Source organism: Oncorhynchus gorbuscha, linkage group LG26, assembly GCF_021184085.1.
Source record: "Oncorhynchus gorbuscha isolate QuinsamMale2020 ecotype Even-year linkage group LG26, OgorEven_v1.0, whole genome shotgun sequence".
In the NCBI taxonomy this organism is placed as follows: Eukaryota; Metazoa; Chordata; class Actinopteri; order Salmoniformes; family Salmonidae; genus Oncorhynchus; species Oncorhynchus gorbuscha.
This window is the reverse complement of record NC_060198.1, coordinates 9,042,964-9,066,296: the sequence shown is the minus strand read 5'-3', so window position 1 is coordinate 9,066,296 and position 23,333 is coordinate 9,042,964. Positions and strand designations below refer to the sequence as shown.

The 23,333-nt window shown below is 43.9% G+C and overlaps 1 protein-coding gene across 12 annotated transcripts in view; it reads left to right on the top strand.

Annotated features, from left to right (window-relative positions):
* The window catches only part of LOC124015191 (myosin-10), a 100,791-nt gene that overhangs the window by 71,252 nt on the left and 6,206 nt on the right, over positions 1-23,333 (top strand). For all 12 annotated transcript variants that reach the window (XR_006835108.1, XM_046330218.1, XM_046330215.1 and 9 more), the window contains 22 exons: positions 4,268-4,461; positions 4,718-4,839; positions 4,980-5,049; positions 5,235-5,395; positions 5,813-5,921; positions 6,081-6,212; positions 8,207-8,413; positions 8,756-8,893; positions 9,265-9,388; positions 9,995-10,166; positions 12,966-13,178; positions 13,435-13,579; positions 14,596-14,802; positions 14,939-15,043; positions 15,443-15,595; positions 16,811-17,059; positions 17,301-17,513; positions 17,923-18,135; positions 18,405-18,566; positions 20,055-20,272; positions 20,779-20,902; positions 21,203-21,411. Coding sequence is in view for 11 of the 12 variants with exons in the window: in XM_046330218.1 (XP_046186174.1) it covers positions 4,268-4,461; positions 4,718-4,839; positions 4,980-5,049; positions 5,235-5,395; positions 5,813-5,921; positions 6,081-6,212; positions 8,207-8,413; positions 8,756-8,893; positions 9,265-9,388; positions 9,995-10,166; positions 12,966-13,178; positions 13,435-13,579; positions 14,596-14,802; positions 14,939-15,043; positions 15,443-15,595; positions 16,811-17,059; positions 17,301-17,513; positions 17,923-18,135; positions 18,405-18,566; positions 20,055-20,272; positions 20,779-20,902; positions 21,203-21,411 (3,640 nt within the window). In the remaining variant the exon portion in view is untranslated. The remainder of the gene's footprint in view (positions 1-4,267; positions 4,462-4,717; positions 4,840-4,979; positions 5,050-5,234; positions 5,396-5,812; positions 5,922-6,080; positions 6,213-8,206; positions 8,414-8,755; positions 8,894-9,264; positions 9,389-9,994; positions 10,167-12,965; positions 13,179-13,434; positions 13,580-14,595; positions 14,803-14,938; positions 15,044-15,442; positions 15,596-16,810; positions 17,060-17,300; positions 17,514-17,922; positions 18,136-18,404; positions 18,567-20,054; positions 20,273-20,778; positions 20,903-21,202; positions 21,412-23,333) is intronic.

The window sequence follows — 23,333 nt, the reverse complement described above, 5'->3', positions numbered from 1 at the left end:
CTATGGATCTTGCAGAGGAACACCCCCACTTGGGACCTATACATACGGAACCTACCCTCCCCCAATATTTTACGACTGGTCGTAACACGATGGGACTACTGAATAAATGTAGGCTTTCTATGTCCGTGTCCTATAATTCGTTCAGCCTACGACTCTCATCTCCCCCAGATGTCAGAATGAGTGGTAACAGGTGTAGGAACTGTGCCTACCTTGTTTTTGGTGCCGGCTCCTGTTTCACTGATTCGGACTCTTTAGTTCGACTGTAAATTGTGGTGAATCCTGCCGACAACGCCAACTGTTAGGTTCTGAACAAGCAGAAGCTCAAACCAAGTTTATTCACCCACTGGGTCATACAGCTGCAAAGACAAAGACATGTTTACACAAACACATATATTTATACCCTCCTACGAGGCAGAGTCAACTCCTTGCACATATTGACAGCCACTACACCTCTATTGCTAGTCAGCAACTGAATTGGCTCCTCTCACTGGTGTACTCATGGCCCTGCCTGATGCTGGAATCTTCGTGGGCATGGCAGTGTATGTGTGTGGGATTGGACTGTTCCTTCTCACTTCATCTGACCTGATCTCGGGCCGAATTCCTCGCTCCTCCCTAACCCACGACTATCCTACCTTATCAGTGACTGAAACCAGACTGTTGCCCTTTGCCTCCCTCCTTAGGAGCCATGAGATGTAACAATAACATGTTTGACAGAATGTACACTTTCTGCACTCTTGTCTCAGTCAGTAACTTTCCATAAACTTAGTTCCTGTCCACCCTCCATTGACCCCAACATATACATTTTTTGTACATATACAGTAATCAAGAAGTTCTAATCTGGTAACATGACTAAGTATATTTCAAGCTAGAATCCAACAATAGTGACAGAATCACACATTACTTCCCAAGCGAAGTCCATTCTTTTAATCTCCTATAGGTGGTTGTAGCATAGCCTCTGAATGTCATAGAGACAAACTAAAGATATCCCATATGCATCGTACTCACGTCTTTCCCCCGCGTTTTACAACTTGTTTCTAGCACAAACATTGCGTTATAGATCACTTTATATAATCTTTTTTTTGTGTGTTTTTTTTATTTTAAATAAAATATTAAGCTAGCAAGGGGTAGGCGTATGCTTTTAGCCATTTTATTAAACAAAAGCCACATCAATTCGAGCCCTGGTTTTAACTTAATACACTAAGCTCTTCACTGACACAGATATTTAAGGAGTGCATGGTGACTGAAGGACTTGGCTAACAGTCTGTGGATAGTAGACTATAATTTCATCTGTCAAACAGGTAGGCCTACTTCTTATATCTTGAATAGGAAGAAAAAGGCTCCAACACAAAGCCCTCTTGTTGTTAGTAGCCTAAAGTCAAATTAAAATGAAGATCGTTTAAATTAATTAGGCCTTCTTGAATTAGCATTTCAGCACCCATGCGCTGTCAATCTCCACAGCTGACACTTCTGTGTAATGTAAGCTATGTAAATTACTTGAAAAAGGCTTATTGTGAGGTTAGTAACTCTGATAAATAGCTTCATTATGGGCAACGAAACATTGTTTTTTATTAAAATCAATTATAGCAGTAGCAAGCTTACCTCCGGTCCTCATTCTCATCTTCACGCTCTTCTTCTCAAACTGAACAGGACATCAGTAGGGCTGGTCAGCGCACACACAAATATAGCATTTTGGGGACGAAGCTTTTGACTTGCTTCCTGAAGTGCCACCTTACACAGCACAACCATTGGTTAGGCTGCACAAAAGACTATAGGCCTACATCAACAAGAGCAGGGCTCATGATTGGGACAGCCTATCAATTGCAGTGTGTAATTCAACTCTCCCTCGCTCTCTCTCACTCTACCGCACCTGCTGTCACGACCTCTGAATGCTCGGCTATGAAAAGCATTTACACCTGAGGTGCTGACCTATTGCACCCTCTATAACCACTATTATTATATGACCCTGCTGGTCATCTATGAACATTTGAACATTTTGAAGAACAATCTGGCCTTAATGGCCATGTACTTTTATAATCTCCACACAGCATAGCCAGAAGAGGACTGGCCACCCCTGGTTCCTTTCTAGGTTTCTTCCTCGGTTCCTGCCTTTCTAGGGAGTTTTTCCGAGCCATCGTACTTCTACATCTGCATTGCTTGCTGTTTGGGGTTTTAGGCTGGGTTTCTGTATAAGCACTTTGTGACATCTGCTGACGTAAAAAGGGCTTTATAAATCAATTTGATTGATTGATTGATTGAGAGTGTAGCTTATTTCTCCACCATCCCAGCAGCACAAAAACATAGGAATTAAGTACATTTTCTTCGAAATATGATTTTTCCCTGTGCTTTTCCAAGTGTGCTCTTCATGTAGCCTAGGCCTATAGTCTATGGATCATTTTATTGAGACTACAGTAGTGGCACTTGATATTGCACGCCCAGCAGAGAATCAGGGATGAGGGGCATCATCCGGCACACATCCAGATATAATAAGCATCTTATTATCGAACACTGAGCAATACACTTAGAAAAAAGTGTTCTTCGACTGTCCCCATAGAATAAACATTTTTGGTTCCAGGTAGAACCCTTTTTGGTTCCAGGTAGAACTCTTTTGGGTTCCTTGTAGAACCCTCTGTGTAAAGGGTTCTACATTGAACTCAAAAGGGTTCTGCCTGGAACCAAAAAAGGTTCTTCAAAGGGTTAGATAGCAACCTTTTTTCTATGAGTGTATGACAATGAATCAATTCCAAACGACATGACCCTCCCCTGGACTAAATAAAAAAAATAGTAAACCCTCCCCCTGACTGAAATTGAAAAAGCATGCCCCTCCCCATTTTCCTCAGGGTAACAATAGTGTACATTTTGACCGCTTCCTTACAGTATGGTGGAAAGGTTAAGAGCACTGGTTATTCAGTATTCCAAACCAAAGCCTATTCTCCTTTCTGGGTTTTATTCCCTTTCCAAGGCATATATTTAAGCGTAAAGGGAATTAAAGAATTGAGGCTTGACTGACGAAAGATTAATGGCATTCATTTCCCCCTTTTATTTTTTCAAAGTAGCAGAGAATTGGAACCACATGTAGTATTTGGCATTTCTCTTGGCCCGATTCTACAGTACTATAGACGTTGATACACAGCAGGTGTGACAGTGGTACAATATCTACAGACTAAAAACTGAAAGTCTGGAACTTTGTAGGACATTCCTGGAGTTCTGTTTGCCTGAAAACCCTAGAAGCCTAATAACACAGTTGGAGGTTTGATTTTGATGAATTACCTGTATGGACACTTGGATAAACAATTGTTAATTCATCAGCATGCCTTGTATCAAAACTATTTTATGCCACGTATTGGAAATATGACACTTGTCAACACGCCAGCCCAGAAATAATGACACACCAAAATGAAATGAGTCATGTTGTGAATCTGAAGTTATGGATATGAAATGGCCCTGTGTGACTGACTGTCAGATTATGCTAATATGATGAAAAAAAGACAATGTGTAGGAAAGGTCCCAGGCTGTGAAATGCCTTTAGTTTCATACCAAAGAATAGGCCTTTAATTTGTAGTTATCCTAAAAGGTTGTCACTTTAAATGACTGCTGAAAGGACTAGAGTGGGAACATAGTGCTGAAGAAGACCTGTTTTTACCGCTAGCAACCATCCCACCCTTTATCAGCTGTACCTAGCCTGAAGAACGTTTATGAATACAGACCCTGGAACCAAGCATGTATACTGTTAAGCAGTGGTTCCCAACTCCAGTCCTCCAGTACCCCCAACAGCACACATCGTTGTTGTAGCCCCGGATAAAAACGCCTGATTCAACTCATCGATGGCTTGATGATTACTTGGCGTGTTGAATCAGTTGTGCTTGTCCGGGGCTACAGTTTTAGGTGATCCTCTAGCCCTGTCCTTGTCCCGTCCCCACAAATCCACAGAGGATGCCAGTCATACCTAGAGGTCCTCATCTGTCTACACCTTCAGCTGACACACATTGCTGCTGGCTGCTACTACTCCCAGCTTCCTCTGCCTGCCTGCCTGCCTGCCTGCCTGCCTGCCTGCCTGCCTGCCTGCCTGCCTGCCTGCCTGCCTGCCTGCCTGCCTGCCTGCCTGCCTGCCTGCCTGCCTGCCTGCCTGCCTGCCTGCCTGCCTGCCTGCCTGCCTGTCTGTCTGTCTGTCTGTCTGTCTGTCTGTCTGTCTGTCTGTCTGTCTGTCTGTCTCCAAGTCCGATCCCCCCCTCTTCTAAACCCTTTCCTTCCCCCTCTCTCTCCTCGCCAGTGGACCGCATCGTGGGCCTGGACCAGGTGGCGGGCATGGCGGAGACGACGTTCGGAGCCACCTACAAGACCAAGAAGGGCATGTTCCGCACGGTGGGCCAGCTCTACAAGGAGTCCCTCACCAAGCTCATGGCCACCTTGAGGAACACCAACCCCAACTTCGTCCGCTGTATTATCCCCAACCACGAGAAGAAAGTGAGTAGTATATCCTGACATACTTTACATGTCAGTCTAACTATACCAGGCCACCTGTTCTATACTAAAGCCCACAGAAGGGGCGAGACTTGAATTGAGCTCTTAACTTCAGTGTTTTCTCTGAGTATATATTGCTAGACCTTCTGTATAAGAGCGTCTGCTAAATGACTTAAATGTAAATGTAATAGTCTTTGCTTGTACACCTGTACCAGTTTTTGAATTATTTATTTATAACACTTCACTTCATCACTGTCAGGCTGGTAAGCTGGAGCCCCATCTGGTTCTGGACCAGCTGAGGTGTAATGGAGTTCTGGAGGGGATCCGTATCTGCAGACAGGGCTTCCCCAACCGCATCGTCTTCCAGGAGTTCAGACAGAGGTAACCACGGAAACAGAACACATAACTATTGTGCTTGTGTTCTTTGTCTTCACTGTGAGCAGACTAGATTGCCCTCACTTACAGTGATCTCTGGGTATATGCCTGTGTGTTAACTCCGAAAACCTCTCTATTTATCCGAGGTACGAAATCCTGACCCCTAATGCCATACCCAAGGGCTTCATGGACGGGAAACAGGCCTGCGAGAGGATGGTAAAGTGCTTCCAATGTTATCTATTAATTAACTAACACAATGAGCAAAAGTTTTGAAACTCATGAAAATATGAGTTGTGTCAATGCACCAGCCTATTTAAAATGATAGAAATAACAAACAAAAAATATCTGATTTGCATGCTGACTTCCCTCATTTACTCGTATTCTCCTGTGTATTGTAACAGATCCGAGCCTTGGAACTGGACCCCAACCTGTTCCGTATCGGCCAGAGTAAGATCTTCTTCAGGACCGGAGTCCTGGCCCACCTGGAGGAGGAGAGAGACCTGAAGATCACTGACATCATCATCTACTTCCAGTCTGTCTGCCGCGGCTACCTGGCACGCAAGTGAGTCATTAGGATTAATTATTGATTCATAACTTAATTCATATTTATATAGCCAGACTTTCCAGACTTCCAGACTTCAAATCACTTTACATAGTAAGTACCATGACTCAGCAGCCCCACTGTCTCTCCCCTGTCACTCAGTCAAGTAGGTTTAAATGTCCACCTCATTACTGAGGCATGTTCATGCCCTTTGATTTCAATGCAACTCACAAAAATGGGGTAGATAAATTATGAAGTTGCTAAAACTGTATAATGTCAAAATGATAGTGTAAGTCGCTCTGGATAAGAGCGTCTGCTAAATGACTTAAATGTAAACGTAAATGTATGTGTTATGTTTTGGGAGACAGCTCTGGCCAAGTTAAGTAGCTAAAGTAAAGCTGTATGTGATATCAGTCTCTTAATTATGTCTCTCCTCAGGGCGTTTGCTAAGAAGCAGCAGCAGCTGAGTGCTCTGAAGGTCCTCCAGAGGAACTGTGCTGCCTACCTCAAGCTGCGCCACTGGCAGTGGTGGAGACTCTTCACCAAGGTGAGTGAGGGTTTTACTGATGGAGCGTGCCGTGAGACCACATCTACACCCTCTATTAACAGGATGCATATGACCATTTCTCTACACCTTATCCTATTCCCTTCTTCCATTCCTCCCTCCCCTGACCTTGATGGGACCCTCCTTCTTTTTCCCTTCCAGGTGAAACCTCTGCTCCAGGTGACCCGACAGGAGGAGGAGATGCAGGCCAAAGACGAGGAGCTGGTCAAGGTGAAGGAGAGACAGAGCAAGGTGGAGGGAGAGCTGGTGGAGGTGGAGAGGAAACACCAACAGGTGAGTTACTACCTGGAGCTCTACCTGATCACCTTACCATGGTTCTACATCTCAATTTAGCTATTCTTCTGAAGTATGCACTGCCGAAGATAAAACAACATGTGAACTTACTCCAGCCATTGTTAATGTAGTTGGCTTCCATAATTCATGCTGTGTAGTACTAGTTTGGCCACTGGGTTTGAAAGTAAAAGGGTTCTGCTGTTGTCCCCATAGGAGAACCATTTTTGGTTCCAAGTATAACTATTTTGGGTTCCATGTAGAACCCTCTGTGGAAAGGAGAGGTCGACAAATTAATTGGGGCCGATTTCAAGTTTTCATAACAATCGGTAATCTGCATTTTTGGACGCCGTTTACATTGCACTCCACGAGGAGACTGCGTGGCAGGCTGACTACCTGTTACGCTAGTGCAGCAAGGAGCCACGGTAGCTAGCATTAAACTTATTTTATAAAAAACAATCAATCAAAAAAGCACTGTCATTACTCCAATGTACCTAACCATAAACATCAATCCCTTTCTTAAAATCAATACACAAGTATATATTTTTAAACCTGCCAATTTAGTTAAAATAAATTAATGTTAGCAGGCATTATTAACTAGGGAAATTATGTCACTTCTCTTGCGTTCTATGCAAGCAGAGTCAGGGTATATGCAACAGTTTGGGCCGCCTGGCTCGTTGCGAACTGTGTGAAGACCATTTCTTCCTAACAAAGACTGTAATTCATTTGCCAGAATTTTACATTATTATGACATAACATTGAAGGTTGTGCAATGTAACAGGAGTATTTAGACTTAAGGATGCCACCCGTTAGATAAAATACAGAACGGTTCCGTATTTCACTGAAAGAATAAACATTTTGTTTTCGAAATGATAGTTTCCTGATTTGACCATATTAATGACCTAAGGCTCGTATTTCTGTGTGTTTATTATATTATAATTAAGTCTATGATTTGATATTTGATAGAGCAGTCTGACTGAGCGGTGGTAGGCAGCAGCAGGCTCGTATGCATTCATTCAAACAGCACTTTCCTGCGTTTGCCAGCAGCTCTTCGCAATGGTCACTGGGGCAGCAGTGTAGCCTAGTGGTTAGAGCGTTGGGCTAGTAACCGGAAGGTTGCAAGTTTGAATCCCCAAGCTGACAAGGTACAAATCTGTCGTTCTGCCCCTGAACAGGCAGTTAACCCACTGTTCCTAGGCGGTCATTGAAAATAAGAATTTGTTCTTAACTGACTTGCCTGCTTAAATAAAGGTTAAAAAAAAGTTTTTTAAAATGCTTTAAGCACAGCGCTGTTTATCACTTCAAGCCTATCAACTCCCAAGATTAGGCTGGCAATACTATAGTGCCTATAAGGTATATGAAATACAAATGGTATAGAGAAAAATAATTCATATAATAATAACTAAAACCTAAAACTTCTTAACTGGGAATATTGAAGACGCATGTTAAAAGGAACCACCAGCTTTCATATGTTCTCATGTTCTGAGCAAGGAACTTCAACATTAGCTTTTTTTACATGGCACATATTGCACTTTTACTTTCTTCTCCAACACTGTGTTTTTGCACTATTTAACCAAATTGAACATGTTTCATTATTTATTTGAGACTAAATAAATATTTTTATTTATGTATTATATTAAATTAAAATAAAAGTGTTCAGTCAGTATTGTTGTAATTGTCATTATTCCAAATATATATATAAAAATTGTCCGGTTAATTGGTATCGGCGGTTTTTGGTCCTCCAATAATCGGCGTTGAAAAATCAGTCGACCTCTAGTGGAAAGGGTTCTACATGGAATCCAAAAGCGTTCTACCTCGAACCAAAAGGGGTTCTTCAAAGGGTTCTCCTATGGGAACAGCCAAAGAACCCTTTTTGGTTCTAGAGAGCAACTTTTTTGTAGACTTGCGGAGATTTGACCTTTCGACATTCTAATCGAATAACATCTAGAAAAGAAGCGTAGGTAAACTTTGCTCTCTATCTTCTGTGTCCCCCACAGCTCCTAGAGGAGAAAAATATCCTTGCAGAGCAGTTGCAGGCGGAGACGGAGCTGTTTGCCGAGGCGGAGGAGATGAGGGCCCGCCTGGCCGCTAAGAAGCAGGAGCTGGAGGAGATCCTCCACGACCTGGAGTCCAGAGTGGAGGAGGAAGAGGAGAGGAACCAGAGCATGCAGAACGAGAAGAAGAAGATGCAGTCCCACATCCAGGTCAGAGAGAGAGACCCATATATGCACATATGGATGCAGCATGGACACACACACACACACACACACACACACACACACACACACACACACACACACACACACACACACACACACACACACACACACACACACACACACACACACACACACACACACACACACACACACACACACACACACACACACACACACACACACAATCAGTTGATGAGTTAATGTTGGTTTAGATGGAATTCATTCTGACTAAAACTATTGGTAACTTCAGCATTGCAATACATATCCTTGCGCTGAAGATACTGAGTGTCTCTGTTGGTTGAACGTATGTCCATTGTCTATCCATAGGATCTAGAGGAGCAGTTAGATGAAGAGGAGGCAGCCAGGCAGAAGCTTCAGCTGGAGAAGGTGACAGCCGAGGCCAAAATCAAGAAGATGGAGGAGGACATTCTACTGCTGGAGGACCAGAACTCCAAGTTCCTCAAGGTCAGAGAAGAGGGCACACTTAAGACTAATTTATACATTCTGCTTCCACATCGTCCAACCATCTGCTAGGTCCTCTCGAATAAAACCAGAATAGGCATTATAGAATGTCCCCTTCTGTCCGCACCAACACTGAATGTGGAACCCTGTGCGTTTGATTGAAGCGGAAAACATAAATTAGGGATTAGACTTGTATAGAGCCCTGAAGGGTACAGGTGATAGTAGAGATGTTTAAGATTATCTTAATCTGATACAAATGATTTATTAGAAGATGCCATGAAGGGGACGCTAAAGAACCACATGCGGCTCTGAAGCCAAACATTGCAGATCCCTGTTGTAGAAAACATCTCTCCTTTCCTCTCTCCACCCAACAGGAGAAGAAGTTGCTGGACGACCGTGTGGCCGAGATGACCTCCCAGCTGACGGAGGAGGAGGAGAAGGCCAAGACCCTGGGCAAGGTCAAGAACAAGCAGGAGGTGATGATGGTCGACCTGGAAGGTAAAGGCTTCACTGTGGCTCTTCCTCGATTGGTCTCCTCGATTCCTTGCTCTCTTTCTTCCTTGCTCTCTTTCTCTGCCTTCATTGGAGGAGAAGGTCCAAGGTCCTTCCTGTCAGGCTTTCTTCTCCAAAGCCTTTTGATGATGCAAGGAATCCAGGAAAGACTATTTGTGGAATGGCAGACGTTCAACTGCATATAATAACATTAAAATAAGACTACAGACTGGATAAGATTAAGACTTCTCTGGTAGTGTGATTCTGCGTATGCATAGGAATTCCATTTCAGTTCGGACACCACAATGACTTAATAGTTTACCAAGCGGAATAATCTGGTTACTACTGCTTAAGTGGAATGTTGGAGTGGATACTTTTGAGTGCTGGGCCAACATCTATTTTCATTGTTTGGTTGACCCCGCTGCCCCTCCACCTTGTGTGTGTCTGTCTGCTTACGTGTGTGTGTGTGTGTGTGTCTGTGTGTGTGTGTGTGTGTGTGTGTGTGTGTGTGTGTGTGTGTGTGTGTGTGTGTGTGTGTGTGTGTGTGTGTGTGTGTGTGTGTGTGTGTGTGTGTGTGTGTGTGTGTGTGTGTGTGTGTGTGTGTGTCAACAGAGCGCTTGAAGAAGGAGGAGAAGACTCGCCAGGAGCTGGAGAAGGCCAAGAGGAAGCTAGACGCTGAGACCACAGACCTCCAGGACCAGATAGCTGAGCTGCAGGCCCAGATAGAGGAGCTCAAGATCCAGCTGGCCAAGAAGGAGGAGGAGCTACAGGCCGCTCTGTCCAGGTGAGATACTCCCCTTCCAGCCCCAAAATGGATTCTCAGGAACGTTCATGGGTTGTGTTCAGTTTGCACCATACAAGAGAAAATGTTTTGAAACGGTGAAATCAAATGAAATGGAGGATGTACCATGTGAACGCTACCTGGATCAATAAGGGGAATTGATGATGACTAGATAAGCTTTGCCCACCATGCAAGCCTGTACCGTGCATGTTGCCTGTTCCTATGGCAACCGGCCCAACCTGCCCAGCCACCACTGTGGTCCAGTAAACCATACCAGCTAGATGTGCACCCACACATATACTCCCACTTCCATCGCCTGTCCCCATAGCAACAGTCCACTCTACAGGGCCCAAGCAGTTGAGACCCAGCGGGCACACACACACACACACACACACACACACACACACACACACACACACACACACACACACACACACACACACACACACACACACACACACACACACACACACACACACACACACACACACACACACACACACATTACTATAGAGTACTACAGTACTTACTATAGAATTGTGTAGTATATTATAGAATACTATATTACACACTGTAGAATCCCTCGATTGTGTGTAGAACTTAGTATAGAATTGTGTAGTATACTGTAGAATAATATAGTAAATACTACAGTATACTACAAACCACAAAAACACTAGTCGTGTTCACAAAAGTACTACAGTTACACACTATATTACACACTGTAGTATACCTCAATCATGTTTAGTACCTACTATAGAATGTTATAGTATACTATAGAATACTATAGTAAATACTACAGTATACTACAGACCACAAAAACACTACAGTCATGTTCACATAAGTACTACAGTCCACAAAAAAAACTACAGTAATGACTATGGTATATACACAGATTTGCAGGTGTTATAGCAGGTGCAGCAAAATGCTTATGTTACTAGTTCCAACAGTGCAGTAGATTGTAAATACTACAGTAAAGTCTGCAAAAACACTACAGTGAATAAAATATTATTTAACCATAGTATACTATAGTCTTTTTTCATATGGGCACATACCCTCATGTTGGCTTTGACCTAAATATTTAAAAGCCGCCACACAGTCCAGCTGCTTAGTTGTTCAGTAGCATCGGTTCACTCTAAACTAAACTAATGCCTTCCTTAGTGCAGTGCGTGCTGCTATGCTGGCTATCACCCTCACTAGAGACATAGCACACACGCACACTCTGAGGCAGATTGATAGAGATTGATGATGTGCTCCATCCAAGTCTCTCACTGCATTTTCCAACGGAAAGGAAAAGGAATCTCAGCTTGGGCATGGCAGCTATGACGGATCGTCTCACACCTCAGAGGGAATTGGTCAAGGAATCTGTTTGTACTTCACAGACGTTTAATTTTAATAGCTTCTGAATAGGGCTGCTGGACTCAAGGAAAACATTACCAGATATGGCTCGAAAAAGACCTGTCTCTTGGAAGAAGGAGAATGAGTGTCAACTTGCATCCAAGCATTACCTCAATTTAGCTTGATTGTTCATTTAACAATTTTTGTAATCCAAAGCCAATTCAGACCTAATTTAGTGGAAAATATTAATGAGCAACGCATTTGGTGTCACGTTCAATTAAGTCCCTTTTGATTAGGGAAACTGAGACCACATACTAATGAGGTCCTCCTCTGGCTACAACAGAAGTCATTGGCATGAAGGGGAAGTCCAATCATTTAGATGTGGCGAAATCAGGTGGTGACTGTAGCGAATTCAGGTGGTGACTAGCGAATTCAGGTGGTGACTAGTGAATTCAGGTGTAGACTGTAGTGAATTCAGGTGTAGACTGTAGTGAATTCAGGTGTAGACTGTAGTGAAAACAGTATCCCCTAAATGACCTTCTGAAATCATCACATGTTCATAGGTTAGTTGTTTAAACCGTTACTTAGGCTACAGTATTTCAGTTGGAATTTTATGACTGTTTATAATTGTAGGGCTATTGAATTACCATAGTCTGGGCAGTTGCTATTTGACTATAATGACTCATCAATGAATAATCAAAACAAGAAATGACAGAAGGAGTCTAATTAACAATCCAGGGTTGGATATGTTAGAGTGAGTATGTGTCAGAATCCATAATAATAATAATAGTTTAATCTAGCCTGACTGCCAGCAACAACACATATTCAATCTCACTATGGCCTCGCTCGCAATGGCATTTCTACTGACAGAGAAAGGAACAGACAGACACGGTCAAGAAACTCACTGCTCGGACAAACACACACACACACACACACACACACACACACACACACACACACACACACACACACACACACACACACACACACACACACACACACACACACACACACACACACACACACACACACACACACACACACACACACACACACACACGGCAGGCTGACTAACACACACGGGTCCTCATGAGCTCACTCGCTGTAAGGTCGATCACACTGCCACCCTGTGTTCACTGGGATTTGTCACCACGCTGCAGTCTCACTTGCTAGGGCCTGTATGATTTTGAAATGATCAGCAATTTTGGGGGATTTAGAAAATGTGCAGTGATTTCATGTACCAGTTTTGTGTACCATGGTTTTACCCAAAATGATCCTAACATTTGGACATCTCTGGTACTATAAAAGCACTGCTCAGATGAACGCCCCACAGTTAACATGATTTCTCACCTCTTCATTTAAATGGAATGTATCCTGGCATTAGCCAGCTAATCTAATGATTTCTATGTTGCTGTTTGGAATTGATTTTTGGAATTGATTGGTTTGTTGTGTGTGCGTGTGTACCAGGGGTGATGACGAGGCGGCCCAGAAGAACAACGCTCTGAAAGCTGTGCGGGAGCTGCAGGCCCAGCTGTCAGAGCTGCAGGAGGACCTGGAGTCAGAGAAGGTGTCCAGGAACAAAGCGGAGAAAGTCAAGAGGGACCTCAGTGAGGAGCTGGAGGCTCTGAAGACTGAGCTGGAGGACACTCTGGATACCACCGCTGCCCAGCAGGAGCTCAGGTACTGGGAGACTGCTTGTCAGATGTACTGCTCTCTGCTGCGCTGATACGCTTATGTTTACTGTAGTCCCATTATGTTTATTTTCGGTGCTTTTCGAAATGGATAAAGAACCGGTGTAGGGTCGCACTGAAAAAGTGGCACTGTCATAGTTTGGCAAAGTACCTGCGTGTGTAACTGTATGAGGGCTATGGAGAGACACAGCACCTCAGTGAGGTGTCTTTCTAATGCCTCTCTCCTCTCCTTTCTCTCCTCTCAGGACCAAGCGAGAGCAGGAGGTGGCTGAGCTGAAGAAGGCCATCGACGAGGAGACCAAGAACCACGAGTCTCAGGTCCAGGATATGAGACAGAGACACTCCACCGCCCTGGAGGAGCTGTCTGAGAATTTGGAGCAGGCCAAGAGGGTGGGTCTATAATCAAAGACAATACCCTCCCTGTCAAGTGGGGCGGCAGGGTAGCCTAGTGGTTAGAGCGTTGGACTAGTAACCGGAAGGTTGCAAGTTCAAATCCCAGAGCTGACAAGGTACAAATCTGTCGTTCTGCCCCTGAACAGGCAGTTGGAGGAGCTCCTCCACTGTTCCAAGGCCATCATTGAAAATAAGAATTTGTTCTTAATGGACTTGCCTAGTTAAATAAAGGTTAAAAAAATAATCTAGTAACATGTCTCATTACATGTTTAGCAGGCCTAGAGGCTAGGTCCACCATCAGACATGGCACCTGCCAACCATAATGTTGTTAGACAGTAGTAACAACACACATGTTTAGCAGGTCAAGAGAGTGGATCTCCTCCAACGATGTATATAATCCCTAGATTGCTGATGCTATGTATTGGCCATTGAGAGGCTTTCAAGCCACTGTTCGCCATATTGGGACTCCCCAGTAAGAGCAGTCCTCCATAGGAATGAGTGGAATTCTACAGTATTTAAATGGAATGGGACATGGACAAATTGATATGTATTTAAGTATGTGTTGTCATGGGGACAGTAACATTAGTACTCTCTAAAACGTTAACTGTTTTTATATTTTATTTTAATTAAAAAACGTATGTTTATCTTTTAATATAATGTAATTGTATGCATTAAGGTGTTTCTAATAGAATACACATGACAAAAAACGAATGTAGACATTAATAAATGCATTTCTATAGCTTCTAAAATATATGTTTTACACTCCCAAGATGGAGGCACGGTGGCGTCAATCAGGCTTCAATCAGTCATCTAGTGTATATATATAAATCATTGGTCGCCACCTGAGAAAATAGACCTGTCTACATAACGTCATCTCATACAGTAGTAGCACTACACTATCACTCCTTTGCTAAGCCGGCCAAGAGGACGGGCCTACCCAACATACCCTCTGTAAAATTCTCTCATCTTCCCAATGTATACCACAACCCCTCTCCCCCCTCTTTCCGCTGCAGTTCAAGTCCAACCTGGAGAAGAACAAGTGTACCCTAGAGAGTGACAACAAGGAGCTGGTGAGCGAGGTGAAGGGGCTTCAGCAGGCCAAGACAGAGTCAGAACACAAGAGGAAGAAGATGGAGGCTCAGCTGCAGGAGTTCATGGCCCGAGCCACCGAGGGAGAGAGGGCTAAATTAGAACTGGCCGACCGCACACACAAACTGCAGGTTAGAGGGCAAGTCAACGGACCACGCTGTCTGTCTGTCGTCATCACTATGTGTTGAAGTCCATTGGTTTCTCAAAATGGGAGTGAATATGTCTCCATGTGACTATGAAGAGATATTTATTGACCTTTGTCTGTAGACGGAGCTGGACACTGTCTCCGCCCTGCTGGAGGACGCTGAGAAGAAGGGAATCAAGCTGGCCAAGGATTCAGCCGGCCTGGAGAGTGCGTTACAGGACACACAGGTGAGCAGAGACTCCTTATACGTCACCAAGCCATTACATGCTCTTAATAGTTGAAATCGAAGTTGGAGGTATTGTAATATGCTTTGGAAGCAATTGTCCTTTGGTGACGCGTCATTATTGGAGACACTTGTAGATAATGCTAATCCAATGTAAAAACAACTTCATATCACTGTCTTCATCCAACAAGTCTTATTGTAAGTGGTGGTTAACTACTTTTGGGTCTTTGCATCTTTGTGTGTGTGTGTGTGTGTGTGTGTGTGTGTGTGTGTGTGTGTGTGTGTGTGTGTGTGTGTGTGTGTGTGTGTGTGTGTGTGTGTGTGTGTGTGTGTGTGTGTGTGTGTGTGTGTGTGTGTGTGTGTGTGTGTGTGTGTGTGTGTGTGTGTGTGTGTGTGTGTGTAGGAGCTGCTCCAGGAGGAGACTCGTCAGAAGCTGAACCTGAGCTCTCGTATCCGTCAGCTGGAGGAGGACAAGAGTACCCTGCAGGAGCAGCAGGAGGAGGACGAGGAGGCCCGCAGGAACCTGGAGAAACAACTGGCCACGCTGCAGGCTCAGGTATGTACCCCACTGGAATTCTTAATGTTTCACTGCCAATAGGACAGGGTTTCCAGCGGTGAACACCCACCGTTGATATTTACTACAGGTTGTGGTAGCTAGATTTCTTACTCGCAAAATAGGTATTGGATACCCAATAAAAAGTTGAATACAGTGTTGGGGAGAAGTAAACTACATGTAGTTCTACTACATTTACATTTACATTTAAGTCATTTAGCAGACGCTCTTATCCAGAGCGACTTACAAATTTAACTACATTTTGCAGTAGCTTGGTGGTAGTTGAACTAAATTCAAATCTAGGTAGTGTTGTCAGTAGTTAGGCAATACATTTTTTTATTTTTCAGCATCAGACTATTCTCTCTTGGAACATCATTTTTGTTTAATAGGCTAAATAACACAGTCTGTTAGCATATGACCCTAAAGTGATCTATTCTTGCAAAAAGTAGTTTGGATGTAGTTGTCATGGAAATTACCACCAGGGACACCTGAATTCAATCTTAAATGAATCATTCTTTATTAAGAGCAAGCTGGATAGGTCACAGTCAAACTAAATTACCGGTCTGAAGTGAGCTCTGTCGGAGCAGTCCCGTTAGATCTCTTATATACTGCTTACACAGACAAGTTATGATTTAGATTATTCATAATGAATTCATCAAGCTTCTTCTCTCCAAGCTGAGACCTTGAAACTGAGATATCCCTTTCTGTTCTCAAAACAATGTTCTGGGGGTACTGCCAAATTGCAGATACTGATAGTGAGGGTTCCTCCCAGGCACATTGAATCAGTCACTTGCATGAACCCAGTCAAATTGGTTATTAGAAAAGCACAAACATAAAATGTTCCTTCACATAGTGAACTACAGTGCCTTGCAAAAGTATTCACCCCTTTGGCATTTTTCCTATTTTGTTGCCTTACAACCTGGAATTAAAATATATATTGTACTTTTTTTAAGTCACTTTAGTTAAGGAAACTATATTTGTCTTAAGGGTAGCTTTAACGTAGCTTAGCTTCTTTCAATGTGAAGAAATTGGTAGCTTGGTAAAATATATTTTCATAGTAGCTTCCCCAACACTAAGATCAGTAATGTGTGGTTTTTTAAAGACCACTGTCATTTTCTGTATATCAAATGCTCACTCACAAAGCTGTGACCCTTATTTCCTCATGTAAGAACCACAGAAAAAATATATAATATGAACACCATTGTCTTCTCTACCTAGCTGTTTGAGTCTAGGAAGAAGCTGGATGAGGACGTGGGGACCCTGGAGTCTCTGGAGGAGGTGAAGAGGAAGCTACAGAAGGACCTGGAGTTGACCAGCCAGCGGCTGGAGGAGAAAGCCTCCGCCTTTGACAAGATGGAGAAAACCAAGACCCGCCTGCAGCAGGAGCTGGACGACCTCATGGTGGACCTGGACCACCAGAGGACCATTGTCTCCAACCTGGAGAAGAAGCAGAAGAAGTTTGACCAGGTATCATATCATCTTCATGTATCTCTATCTTTTCCTCTATCTTGCTTCCTTTTCTCCCTCCTCTCACCTTTGCTCATCTCCTTCTCTCCTCTCTGCAAAATAAAAGTAAACCTGCCATTAATGAAGAAATGTCTGAGTTTTTGTGATTTCTTGATTCCAATGATTTCCTTCGTTAACATAACTTACCAGTAAGACATTGCTTGCCATCCTTCTTCATCACTATCTTCTCCCTCTATATTAGCTCCTGGCTGAGGAGAAGACCATTTCTGCCCGCTATGCTGAGGAGCGTGACAAGGCCGAGGCTGAGGCCAGGGAGAAGGAGACCAAGGCTCTGTCTATGGCCCGGGCTCTGGACGAGGCCCTGGAGGCCAAGGAGGAGTTTGAGAGGCTCAACAAGCAGCTGAGGACTGAGATGGAGGACCTGATGAGCTCCAAGGACGACGTGGGCAAGAGTGTACGTAGTTTAAACCCCCCGTACAGGAGCTGAAGGTTCTCAAATACCTTATACAACCCAGTCCTAAGCCTTGCCTTGGCTAGGCTCATCCAATAAGGATTGATAGAACCAAAATGTACAGGTTTTCATATGTTTCTTCCAATATGGCCACCAATCCACCCAACACAGAATGAGTGAGAATGACTGTGTTACAGGAGCTGGTAGTGTTTCCTAAATGTTGTTGGAGACCTTACACGCCTTGCATACAGAAGCCTTCTGTAAATTACTTTAAAATAACGCTGTCCACCCACCTCAGATTTTTGCTTTGAGTGAAAATTTGTTTGACTAATCCTATGGGATGGACTCCCATAGAAAGACACAGAAAAGAGATGTTGCTGCTAATAGTCTCTCCACGTCCCCCTGTGTGTAGGTCCATGAGCTGGAGAAGTCGAAGCGCACCCTGGAGCAGCAGGTGGAGGAGATGAGGACCCAGCTGGAGGAGCTGGAGGACGAGCTGCAGGCCACAGAGGACGGCAAACTGCGTCTGGAGGTCAACATGCAGGCCATGAAGGCCCAGTTCGACAGGGACCTGCAGGCCAGAGACGAACAGAACGAGGAGAAGAAGAGGATGCTGGTCAAACAGGTACAGAGACGGGTAGTCCTTTTTTGGGGGAGTAACATTCAGACCTCTAAGAGAAACTCAGCTGATTTAGCTAGGCCAACAGTTCGGAGAAAATAATCACCATGTTATTATATGGTCAAAACTTTAACTTATGGACTCATTGTGTACTTCCCATCCATCTTCACCCTAACTGTTATTGCATCCGAGCAAGCTAGAACCCAAACTTCACTAGGTTTCATCACTTACTTGGTGTTTTCAACCCTCTGTAATATCTTGTTGTCTTACCCAAGGTTCGTGAGATGGAGGCAGAGCTGGAGGATGAGAGGAAGCAGAGAGCTCTGGCCGTTGCAGCTAAGAAGAAGCTGGAGATGGACCTCAAGGACCTGGAGGGGCAAATAGAAGCATCCAACAAGGCCAGAGATGAAGCCATCAAACAGCTCAGAAAACTACAGGTTAGACTTCATACAGGATTTCTGTTTGCTTGTTCATTCTCAAGTTGTGCTGAGCTAAGTGCCTCCCGGGTGGCGCAGTGGTTAAGGGTGCTGTACTGCAGCGCCACCTGTGCCATCAGAGTCCCTGGGTTCGTGCCCAGGCTCTGTCGTAACCGGCCGCGACCAGGAGGTCCGTGGGGCGACGCACAATTGGCCTAGCGTCGTCCGGGTTAGGGAGGGCTTGGTCGGTAGGGATGTCCTTGTCTCATTGCGCACCAGCGACTCCTGTGGCGGGCCGGGCACAGTGAGCGCTAACCAAGGTTGCCAGGTGCACGGTGTACCCTCCGACACATTGGTGCGGCTGGCTTCCGGGTTGGATGCGCGCTGTGTTAAGAAGCAGTACAGCTGGTTGGGTTGTGTATCGGAGGACGCGTGACTTTCAACCTTTGTCTCTCCCGAGCCCGTACGAGAGTTGTAGTGATGAGACAAGATAGTAGCTACTACAACAATTGGATACCATGAAATTGGGGAGAAAAAAGGGGTAAAATTCAACCCCAAAAAACAAAACACATTTAAAAAAATAAAAAAAAGTGTGCTGAGCTATTATGTAGTTTTATGCAGTTGAAGTCGGAAGTTTACATACACCTTAGCCAACTACATTTAAACTCGGTTTTTCACAATTCCTGACATTTAATCAGAGTAAAAATTCACAAAGTAGATGTCTTAACTGACTTGCCAAAACTATAGTTTGTTAACAAGACATTTGTGGAGTGGTTGAAAAACTAGTTTTAATGACTCCAACCTAAGTGTATGTAAACTTCCGATTTCAACTGTAGATTATAAATATTGTTGCAAAATTCTGGTAACTTTTCCAAAATTCCAAGAATCTTCCAACCAGGAATTCTGGGAATTTTGGGAAAGTTAGCAGAATTTTGCAACCCTACAAAGTCAATTTTTTTTGCCTGATTAATTAGGAACTCCTGGTTGTCTGATCTTTGATAATTCGCATTATTTTTTACACCTGTATCCTTTTATCAATAAAATGGACTGGCAGCCTCTTCAGGTATGGTATCTGTGCTTGTCTATCCACTGTGTAGTCAGCTTTAATGTATCCTAGATTAGAATATGTCCAGGACTACCAACGTCTGTATTTAGATGACATCCCTGATGCTCTAAACTCATGTGTAGCTTCCTCGCTGGCCTTACACTATTATATTCAGTATAGCTACGGGGTTGGGGTCGGTTCTATTTCAATTCGGGAAGAAAAACTGAATTTCAAACATTTTCTCATAGGCTGCATTTACACAGGCAGCCCAATTATGGGCAACAGATTGATCTGATTGGTCAAAAAAACAATTAGTGGCAAACAATATCAGAATTGGGCTGCCTGTGTAAATGCTGCCATAGAGGAGTATTGAGGAAAATCTCATTTGAAATGGAGTTGACCCCTAACCCTGTACTGTTGCCCCAGACCAGTCTTACTCTTTGCCTTGCTGCTGCCCCCTGCAGGCCCAGATGAAGGACTACCAGAGGGAGCTGGAGGAGGCCAGAGCATCCCGTGATGAGATCTTTGCACAGTCTAAAGAGAATGAGAAGAAACTAAAGGGCCTGGAAGCTGAGATCCTACAGCTGCAGGAGGACCTGGCGGCTTCAGAGAGGGCCCGTAGACACGCTGAGCAGGAGAGAGACGAGCTGGCCGACGAGATCTCAAATAGCGCCTCTGGAAAGTGAGTAGCTACATTTGGCTGATTAATGATCAAATTCAAGCATGATATTTTTACAGATTTAATGGTGCAATATGCAGAAATTGCTGGTTGCTAACATTGTAACATTTCACCTAATTTCAGTTTCTGTGACAAAACAAGCAATGTATCATTGTACCATCTAAACCGCTATGAAATATATTTTCAGTAACCCAAAATCTTGTATTTTCAGCTGTTTGAAGCTGGTGTACAAAACTGAAAGTAAAAGACGTAAAAACGAAACTTAAGAACGGGAAGCATAGAAATTACACACATAGAACAGATCTACCGCTTCTTAGACTTGCTTTCACTGAGAATGACAGATCTATAACTCTCATTCCTATCTGAATTTGGTCAGGTCACCCAAAAAGTTACATACTGCTGCAGTTACATACTGCTGCTTTAAGTGGACCAGCAGCACCCCCCCCCCTGATTTCTATGCTCTGTTCTGTACCAACCACATCACCGAATCATGAATTTGTTTGTGTAAGGTCGGCCCTGCTAGATGAGAAGAGGAGGCTTGAGGCCCGCATCTCGCAGCTGGAGGAGGAACTAGAGGAGGAACAGAGCAACATGGAGCTGCTCAACGACCGCTTCCGCAAGACCACCATGCAGGTACAGTACAACTCTGACATTGTCAAACACGTACACAGCTCATGAAGGTACAGAACAGATAAAACTCTCCTTTTGAGGAGGAGATCGGACAAGAGGAAAGTACTTTTGAAATTCATTCATACACAGAGACGATTCCTGGACCATAGAATGTAGTCTCTCTATGGTCTGGAGAGTAGCCTATAATAAACTACACTAACAAGTAGCACACCAGACTACTTCCTGGGACCCACAACTAACGGTTTTATATAGAGATGGACAAAGAGTGACCCTCTCTCCCTTTATTCCCATTTCTCTCCCAAGGTGGACATCCTGAACACGGAGCTGGCTGGGGAGCGCAGCGCGGCCCAGAAGAGTGAGAACGCCCGTCAAGGAATGGAGAGGCAGAACAAGGAGCTGAAGGCCAAGCTGGGAGAGCTGGAGGGGGCAGTCAAGTCCAAGTTCAAGGCTGCCATCACTGCCCTGGAGGCCAAGATACTGCAGCTGGAGGAGCAACTGGAGCAGGAGGCCAAGTAAGAAGCCTTCTATATACTGTACTAAATAGACATCATAATGGGGGTCAGAGTTTAAAGATGGGAGGTTACCTAGAATTAAATGTAGGCTTCAATAGGTGGACTCTAGCTCATATACTCATTGTAATGATTTACCCATACTCAATAGACCGCTAGAGGTAGGAGTTTCACCTAACCACAGATCTATAATCAGATTACAAACTACTCCAAATCTGGACCTTTAAAGGCCCAGTGCAGTCAAAAATGTGATCTTCCTGTGTTGTGTATATATATTTCCACACTAGGAGGTTGGAATAATACTGTGAAATTGTGAAAATTTTGATAATGCCCTTTTAGTATAAAGACAGCTTGAAGTTTCAGCCCATTTTGGTGGGATGGAGTTTTTGCCTGCCTGGTATCATCACCATATGGTAAATTAGTTAATAGACCAATAAGAAAGAGTACCAAACTTTTCTGCCAATAACAACAACAAAACAAGTTTGCCCCTGACAGTCCTAGCAAAATTCTTGCTTGAGAAATTACTCTTTGCTAAGAAGCTATTTTGTTTTTGTTTTGACCATTTTAATTGAAAATAATCACAGTAAGGTACATTTACATTTAAGTCATTTAGCAGACGCTCTTATCCAGAGCGACTTACAAATTGGTACTTCATTGTAAGGTACTTCAAGGTACTTCATTGGTACTTCATTGTTCATTGTTACAGAAATGATCTGATATTGAGATATATATGACTTCATTGGACCTTTAACAATAGGGAGTTGAAAACATACAGTACCGTTCAAACACACTACTTGCCTAGAGAGTTTTCAGCTATACTTTTGGTGGCTGTTTATTTACCACAACAGACAGATGCTGGCACTAAGAGCGCACTCAGTCAGATGTATAAGGAAATAAGCAAACAGAAAACCACTTACCCAAAGGCGACGCTGCTAGTGGCCGGAGACATTAATGCAGTGAAACTTAAATCAGTTCTACCAAATTTCTATCAACATGTTAAATGTGCAACCAGAAGGGAATTTTTTTTTTTAAGATCACCTGTACTCCACAGAGACACGTACAAAGCTCTCCCTAGCCCTCCATTTGGTAAATCTGACCACAACTCTATCCTGATTCCTGCTTAGAAGCTAAAATTAAAGCAGGAAGTACCAGTGACTCAGTCTAAAAAAGTGGTCAGATGAAGCAGATGCTAAACTACAGGACTGTTTTGCTAGCACAGACTGGAACATGTTCCGGGATTCTTCCGATGGCATTGAGGAGTACACCTCATCAGTCACTGGCTTTATCAATAAGTGCATCGAGGATATCGTCCCCACAGTGATTGTACGTACATACACCAACCAGAAGCCATGGATTACAGGCAACATTCGCACTGAGCTAAAGGGTAGAGCTGCCGCTTTCAAGGTGCGGGACTCTAACCCGAAAGCTTACAAGAAGTCCTGCGACGAACCATCAAACAGGCAAAGCGTAAATACGGGGCTAAGATTGAATCATACTACACCGGCTCCGACGCTCGTCTTATGTGGCAGGGCTTGCAAACTATTACAGACTACAAAGGGAAGCACAGCCGCGAGCTGCCCAGTGACACGACCTACCAGATGAGCTAAATCACTTCTATGCTCGCTTTGAGGCAAGCAACACTGAGGCATGCATGAGAGCATCAGCTGTTCCGGACGACTGTGTGATCACGCCGACGTGAGTAAGACCTTTAAACAGGTTGACATACACAAGGCTGCGGGGCCAGACGGATTACCAGGACGTGTGCTCCGGGCATGTGCTGACCAACTGGCAAGTGTCTTCACTGACATTTTCAACATGTCCCTGATTGAGTCTGTAATACCAACATGTTTCAAGCAGACCACCATAGTCCCTGTGCCTAAGAACACAAAGGAAACCTGCCTAAATGACTACAGACCCGTAGCACT